General features: G+C 33.9%; 1 protein-coding gene across 1 annotated transcript; it reads left to right on the forward strand.

Moving 5' to 3' along the window:
* The first annotated feature begins 1417 nt into the window (after nucleotides 1–1417).
* On the forward strand, nucleotides 1418–6037 carry LOC124928592 (putative leucine-rich repeat receptor-like serine/threonine-protein kinase At2g24130). Its single transcript, XM_047468831.1, has 2 exons — nucleotides 1418–4406; nucleotides 5272–6037. The coding sequence occupies exons 1-2, from the start codon at nucleotides 1853–1855 to the stop codon at nucleotides 5685–5687; spliced, it is 2970 nt and encodes a 989-aa protein (XP_047324787.1). The 5' UTR covers nucleotides 1418–1852; the 3' UTR covers nucleotides 5688–6037.
* The last annotated feature ends 2728 nt before the right edge of the window (nucleotides 6038–8765 follow it).

Consider the following 8765-nt stretch of genomic DNA (forward strand, 5'->3'; position numbering starts at 1 on the left):
GCACCAAAGTTTTCAACCACTCTACCCCTAACACTACATTGTGGGTTATATAAGGGTTAATGAAGTTATGAGTACTTTCCAAATCCATTATTATCGTTTCCAAAAAAACTAATCCATTAATATGACAACAGGTAGTTTTCCCATGGTTGGTTGGCTTATGTTTCCAATTAAGGCGTGAAAGATTATCCTAGGTTTTATGGTCATTTCATCTAATAGAAGGTTATTTCTCTACAACATTTGGTCCGAAAGGATCATGTGGGGCAGCTTTTAGTTCTTCTCAAGTTAATGCATTCCTGGTAAGCAAATAACTACTTGAACCATGTTTCTAACCTTGCTATTAAAAAGGACTGAGGTAATTTGTACCTTGGTGTTGAAAGTATGTAGTCAATTTAGAAAGAAATGGTTCTTCTGAGTAGAGCCAGCCAATCTTCCACTTCTTTCCCATCAAAGTGAGAGAAGTCAATCTTATAGAGAATCTAGTAGGGGCTTTGTATCATGGGATTGTAGGATTCCTCATCCATCCACCATTTCTAATTTCCTCTTCTGGGATGCTACAGACAAATGAACAGTTGGTAACATATTTTCAAATTGATAAACGTTTTAAGAAGTATATTGAACTCTTTAACTGAATAAGTTCGAACTTAAAGTCTCATTTTTGTTGTTGTTTGAGGATGAATATAAAGTGGGTGTTCGCAAGTGCAAGTATGAATGTTCTGTTCTGTTTAGGGTTGTCATGTTCTTTATGCGCTATTTAGAAACAAACTTATTTTGTTTCTACATCGGAATCCAGGTCCAGTTGATAAACAAACAAAATCTCATCCACATATGTTTTTAGATTCATAATTTTTGTGTCCAAGTGTTTTCAAATGGGATGTGTACGACAAAGCATAATTGGAAATGGATCTTGATTATGAAAGTGAATAGACATAGTACTATGCTCTCTACGAGGTAGTTGAGCATTTGTCTGCATAAGACTTTTGTTTGATACAAAAGTCAGCCCTCCAAACTTCAAATGCTCATAATGTTTGTCCCCAAGGCCTTGTTTGAAGTGGGTTTATTTGACATTATTTCCACATAACCCACCATCCAACCTACCATCATATCATCCAAATTATCTATCAAAATATTAAAATACCCATACTTTATTCTTTATTACGTTTTGTAAATTTGAAGACATTTTTGGTCATTTTACTGAAACAATCCCATATCAAACAAGTCTGAATGCTAGAAGGAATTTTTGGAGCTTGTTTGATCTTGGGTTATTTGGATTATTTCCAAATAATCTCCTGTCACATCATATATTATTTCAACAATTAAATCACTTAATTCAAAATGATCCATTTTACTTTTTATAAATTTAAATACAAAAATGATATTTTAGTAATTTAACTCAAATCATTTATTTTGAATTTTAATCCAGATTTTTTTTTCAAATAACCCAAGATCAAACAAGCTCTTGGTGTCATCCTCCTACTAGTAGTCTAGTATTGATGGAGACATTCATTGGATACAAGTTGAGATAATTGAGTATATCCACTCAGCACACTCACAGTCACAACCAATGCAAGTAGAGAAATCAGAAAGGCAAAAGCAAACATTATCATATTATTACTGTTTAGTCTCTCCACTATTCACTCCAAAACCCCACTACATCATCATTACACACACACATCTCCCAAATTGACAATCTTCTATTGCTTTATCACTCCCAAACCACTACATCAGTGAGTATGCACGTTTGCACTAAGTTCATAAATTTTAATATTGATCACGGGTGTACTTGCATCACCATGGGAGGATCTAAAACTAACGGGCACCTTCATTCCTCACTTAAACCTTTTCCTTCTCAAACATGGCTTACTACTACTACTACATTCTCCTCTGTTTCTTCTGGTTTACTGTCTCCAGCCAATTGGCAAATGCTTCCTCCTTAGCAACCGATAGAACTGCTCTACTTCAAATCAAACAAACCATCAAACTTGATCCAAATCTCAAATTATCCAATTGGAATTCCACCACTCACGTCTGCAACTTCACAGGAGTCACCTGCAACATACAAAAACACCATGTAACCCGATTGAATCTCAACAACGCCAACCTCACTGGAATCCTCTCTCCGGCGATTTCAAACCTCTCCCGCCTCCATCGCCTCGATCTAACCAAAAACCACCTCTCCGGCGTTATTCCCCACGACTTCTCCAAGCTCAAACACCTCACACATCTCGTCCTTGAGGGAAACAGTCTAGAAGGACCTATTCCTCATTCTTTCTCACTTCTTACCAGACTCGTCTTGATTAATTTAAAGGAAAATCGGCTGACGGGTACTATTCCTAAGTACTTCTTCTCTAATTGCACCTTGCTTAAAAACGTCGATCTTTCTTTGAACTTTCTTCATGGGGAAATCCCTAATGATATTGGGAATTGTCCTAACCTGTGGAATCTTAATCTCTATAATAATCAGTTCATTGGGGAGATTCCTTTTTCTCTTACGAATGCGTCCACTATGTATAATTTGGATGTCGAGTATAACAAACTTTCCGGTTTATTACCTTCGGAAATTGTCGCAAACCTACCTGAACTCAACTTTCTTCATCTGTCATATAATAAATTTGTCAGCCATGATGACAACACGAATCTCGATCCATTCTTCGTTGCACTCCTTAACTGTTCTAAGCTGATAGAGATCGAATTAGCCGGGATGTATCTGGGAGGAAGTTTGCCTAGTTTCATCGGTCAGTTAAGCATTAATCTGCAATATTTGTTACTTGATGAAAATATGATCACCGGTTCACTTCCTTCTGGAATCGTAAATCTGACATCCCTCTTGGGGGTAAACATGTCATCCAATCTTTTAACGGGTTCACTTCCTGATGAAATTAGTGAGTTGAATCTCCTGATAGAACTCGTCTTGTCTCATAATCTCTTTAATGGCTCAATCCCATCTTCATTTGGAAATTTTTTAAGCTTAGGTCATCTTGACCTGTCATTCAACAGATTGTCGGGTGAAATCCCACGAAGCCTTAGTGGTTTGAAGCCATTATATTACCTTTACCTTAATAACAATCTTCTCTCTGGAGAAATACCTCCAAGTCTTGGACTATGCACTCATCTTTCCATATTAGACTTATCCCATAATGAACTGAGAGGAGGAATTCCAATTCAGCTAACAAAATTGCAAGAGATGCGAATATATGTCAATCTTTCGCATAATCTTCTTGAAGGGAGTTTACCGATTGAGCTCAGTAATTTCAAAGATGTTCTCGACATAGATCTTTCTTCGAATAAACTCACTGGAAACATATTCTCTCAGATATCTAACTGCATTGCTCTTGAACTGCTGAATCTCTCCAACAATTCTTTACATGGAGAGCTTCCAGATACGTTAGGTGACCTCGTTAACCTTCGAATATTCGACGTATCAAAGAATCAGTTATCTGGAAATATCCCGACAACGTTAAACAAGCTTCAAATGATTCAATCGTTGGATCTCTCGTTCAACGACTTTAATGGAAGCATTCCTTCAGGTGGGATCTTCGACACCAACTGTATCAACTGTCTATCGTTTCAAGGAAACTATCACCTTTGCGGTAAAAGGAAATTTCAAGGAATTCCCATTTGCCGGCGTAAGAAACGTTACTTTCGTTCAAGTAAGTTCTTGATCATATTCTGTAGTGTTCTCTTGTTTGTCGTGATTTGTTTTCTGTTCGGATGCTGGAAATTTGGAAAGAACATAACTTCATCCTTAAAGGTAAAAGTTGAAAAAAGAAAGCCACCAGCTGATCCACTTCCCAATTTCCCTAGACTAACATATAAGGAACTATCCGATGCCACGGGCGGTTTCGACGAGCAAAGATTACTAGGGTCGGGCAGCTACGGACGGGTCTACAAGGGAATTCTTCCGGATGGTTCACAAATAGCTATCAAGGTTCTTCACGTCCAAACTGGTAATTCAACCAAGAGCTTCAACCGAGAATGCCAGGTTTTGAAGAGGATTCGTCACAGAAACCTGATAAGAATCATAACAGCTTGTAGTTTACCTGATTTCAAAGCCCTCGTTCTTCCTTACATGGCGAATGGAAGCTTGGACAGCCGATTGTACCCTCATCACTTGGAGACGGGATTGAAATCAGGATCTTCGGATTTGAACTTAATACAGAGGGTTCATATTTGCAGCGATATAGCAGAAGGAATGGCTTATCTTCATCACCACTCCCCTGTTAGAGTCATACATTGCGATCTTAAACCGAGTAATGTTCTTCTAAACGATGACATGACGGCTCTTGTATCGGATTTTGGCATCTCTCGGCTTCTGACAACAATTGGAGCTGGAAATGTTCCTGTTGTTGAGAACATGGGGAACTCCACTGCAGATATGTTAAGTGGATCCATTGGCTACATAGCACCAGGTAATATTTTTCATTACTTCCTTCAATTATAAAAACACGACGTCATGGTTGATTCTCACTTAAAGCATCTTGATTTTAATCAGGGTCAGTCTTGAGGTAAAGCAACATAGAGGATACTTAATTGACTAGGCTCGATCATTTTTTGTTAATTTTTAATGTTAATATCATATCTCCATTTTCTCTTACAAACACAAGGTGGAATAAATAAATAAATAAATTAAAAGTCGCTTAGGGTAGCCTAATTCTCGGGGCCAGCACGGATTATAATGGGGGTTCATCGCAGTGGATATTGTGCTAGCTAGCCTACCCCAGAGAAAAAAAATGTAGCTTGAAAAACGACGTCTTCATTTGAAAAAATCTTATTCACACCATGTAATATTTTTCTATTTGGGATGAAGTCACAAAATTACAACCCTCAAGCCCCAAATCCTTTTGATGATTTCAGTTATGGCAATGTAGAAAAGTGCAAAAGCACTCGAGACCATAACTTCAAAGAATTGAGTAGAAATGAAAGATGAACTCCCAAGAATTATTGTGATTCAACAAATTGACACATCCATTTGCCAAGGCTGGACTTTGTCTTTCTCCACTAGAATCAATTGTTTGTATAAGAAATCAATAACTCTAGGATTTCCTCTCAGTTGCTCTGTCAATTTAGGTGAATTCAAAGTGCAGCCTAATGAGTTCCGCATAGGTACAAGGTATTGAGGGGGGTATGAGGTTAAAAACACTACCCAGTTAGGAATAACAAACTTCTAGTTAGGCTTGTTTTCCTCCTTTGTATGAAGCATCAATCCTAACATGACATTTAAGATCATTAGCATTTGATATATAGTCTCCACCAACATGTGTTTAATGGTAACAGAATATGCATACGGAGCGATAACATCGATAAAGGGAGATGTTTACAGTTTCGGTGTGCTTGTGCTGGAAATGGTGACGAGAAAGAGACCGACAGACAACAACTTTGGAAACGATGTAAGCCTTCACAGATGGGTAAAGACAAACTCAAACGGAGGAAGAATGGAGAGGGTGGTGGATTCTTCATTAATAAGAGCTTTGAAAGATCAGTCAGCTGAGATGAAGAAGATGTGGGAAGTTGCTATTGGAGAGCTGATTGAGCTTGGAATACTTTGCACACTGGATTCTCCATCTGGAAGACCAACCATGCTGGATGCTGCTGATGATTTGGATAGACTCAAGAGGTACTTAAGTGGGGACACAACTAATACATTTGCATCTTCTTTGGGTATATCTTCTTCCACTATTGGTGATGATTGATTGATGATCATTACAATGTAATAAAGCGGGAGTAAGGTAAGGAAAGTGGCCTAATGAGAGGAAGCCCGGCCTATTAAGCGCAGCTAAGCTAATATGCGCCTCCGAAGGCAGGTGCCAAAAAAAACATTCATGAATTGCATATAGAATTTGGAATGTTGAAAATATATGAAGTTTTCTTCTTTTTTTGTGTGTTCTAGGAGGCATAATGGCATTGTTCATGTTGTGGTGGAGTGGAGTGTAAGTTGTAAGAAAAAGGGTTTTTCAATTATTCCAAATTGATTAAAATATTTGTTGGAACACATAAAGTAAATGTGAATAATATTGAATGAATCTTATCATATCATATGTTGTAAGTGCCATCATGCCTGCTTTTTTCTTATATTATTATAGGTAATGATTTTGTGAGGTGGCTTAGGCAACTAGGTTATGTCAAGGTCAATCATGTATTTTAAGGAATAATAAATTTGCTGGGTGAAAACAGTTACAATAAAAAAAATGACTGGACAATGATCTGAATTGCTTTATGGAGAAAAAAAAGAAAGTGAAATCTCTAACTAGTAACTACTAAATGAGTATGGAATAAAATGACTGCTTTTTGCAACTATTAGACCACATAGTAATCCTAATCTCATCATTTTAATCTGGGCCTAACGTCCAACGGACAAGGTCTTGTCCCGGAGATCATAGCGCAAACCTCTCTGTGCTTAGCCGCTACATGATAATTTTCTCCGATCATTTGCAAAAGTTGTCTCGGCTGCCCATCTAAGCAAGGTTTTAAAATACGCGGTCGGACCGTCGGTCCAACCGGTCCGACCGCGAAACGGTTGAGGAGACGGTTCAATTTTTTACTTTAATACGGCTACCTTTCGAACCGGTCAAAATCCGGTCCGACCAGACGGTTCGACCGGTAATCCGAACCGGAAATAACCGGTTAGAAAGGTTTCTCCAAAACCTGTCTCTTTCTCTCTCTGTCTGTACTATTTACCCCTTATTAATTAAGGGTTCAAATGTAGTTTTTTTTATTACTTATTAAATTAGATTTTTAGAAATAAAAATATATATTATATTTTATTTTAATATAATTATAAATTATTAAATTGATATCTCTTTTAAGTTATAAGTTTAGGGAGGTGTTTTTGAACATAATATTTAATAAGAAAATGTATTAAATTTAGAAAACGTCTTAATATTTAAAAAGTATTTGATTAATTTTGCACATGTCTAACTATATATATATATATATATACCAATATATTTAAATTATTTTTTTTAAATTTAAAATCCGGTTCAACCAGTGGTTCAACCGGTTGGACCGGTCGGACCGAAGTTCGTCAAAAAAATCGGGTTGATGACCGGAACGGTTTTCAAAACCTTGCATCGAAGTGTATCTAAGATACATAAATATAGATAGGAAAGTTTTTGAACTATGTGGTGATCGATACTGGTTATTTGGGGGGATAAAATCAAGTTTTTTATAAATAAATAAAAAATTCTTTGGTGTAAGAATTAATAAACTACTTTTGTTAAAGGTTAATTACTTTATTTCCCTTACTTTTTAAAATTTAAAATTATAAAATATTTAAGACATGTATTTTGTGTTTTATATTCTAGTATGATTTGATTCATTAAAGAATGTTAGATGTGATGTTTGGATTTTAGATACAAGGGCTTAAAAGTAATTCTACTTAGTCTAGTGATTTAAGGATATTATAGTAATTGTGATGTAAAGGCTTATTATTTATTACTAGCAAAAAACTCCGTGCGCACAAATGAAAGTTAACACATATTTTAACTAATAAAATATGGAAAAAAAAATTAAAAATTAAAAAAAAAAAATTAAATTTTCTGTTTTTTTCGTCTTAATAAATATTCGTTAAGGTAATAGGACACAACACAAATTGGACAATATTTTTTACTACATTTTTTTAAGGTTGTAAATATCGTAATTGGACACAACACAAGGAATCAAAAGTTTTAATTTCTCAAAATTTATGATTATAAATATCATTTAAAAGTCCTACCAATTTGAGACTATAAATATCAAACAAAACTCTTATTCATAGTGTCGATTCAATTAAAATTTATCCAAATTAAATTATAGAGATCAATAAATACGATTGAAATCATCATTCGATAAGGATTGCTGTTCAAAATTTCTCATTTTATGTTCTTGCAGATAATTTCATTTTAAATGGAATAGATGAAAAAGTAATAGAGAATAAAAAGTATAATATCAAAAGGCTAAGAGTTTTGGAACATTCTCAATAAACATCTTATTATTTCAATTTCAAATCACCAAAATATAGATTAGTGAGTCACCAAAATATAGAATAGTGACAAGAAAAATAAATAAGTTTATTATCGAATGTAAAGACAAATACATATATAAATACCAAAATAATGTAGATATTGAACAACCAGCAATATAACATTAAAGTTAAAATATGTCAAAAAATAATAATAATAGAGTTAATAATAATAAAAAAAATAAAGTATCTATTGTTTATGAATTTACTTGTACCACTTAACAATTTGTCTAAAATTTTGTAAAATAAATATATTTAATTTTATCTTTTTTTTCTCCATCAAATTAATTAGTTATAAATTATGACTGAAATAGAACTGAAGGGTTTGTTTTATTTGATATTAATTATTTGGATAAATTATTAATATATATGAATTATCCGTTAATTTTATTTCCATTATTTAGTTATAAATTAAAATGAAACTGAATGATTTATTTTATGGATGTGTAATTATAATAATATTTATTATCCATTAGTAAATATATTCAATTAGTTATAAATTATAATGAAACTGAATGATATATTTTATGGATGAAAAGTTATAATAATATTTATTATCCATTAATGAATATATCAATGTAAGTATATTTTTTTACAATTTAAATCTCATATAACTTTATTTGTTTTATTTGATGTTAATTATTTGGATAAATTATTAATATATATGAATTGAAGGTTGTAATAATATTTATTATCCGTTAATTTTTTTGTAATAATTAGTTATAAATTAGAATGAAACAGAATGATTTATTTTATGGATAGGAGGTTATAA

This window comes from Impatiens glandulifera, chromosome 3 (genome assembly GCF_907164915.1).
Source record: "Impatiens glandulifera chromosome 3, dImpGla2.1, whole genome shotgun sequence".
Taxonomy (NCBI): Eukaryota; Viridiplantae; Streptophyta; class Magnoliopsida; order Ericales; family Balsaminaceae; genus Impatiens; species Impatiens glandulifera.

Excerpts from the sequence above, each read along its gene's own strand:
- LOC124928592 (XM_047468831.1), top strand. The coding sequence starts at position 1,853 with ATGGCTTACTACTACTACTACATTCTCCTCTGTTTCTTCTGGTTTACT. Across the intron at positions 4,407-5,271 it reads CATTGGCTACATAGCACCAG|AATATGCATACGGAGCGATA; the intron begins GTAATATTTTTC and ends TAATGGTAACAG.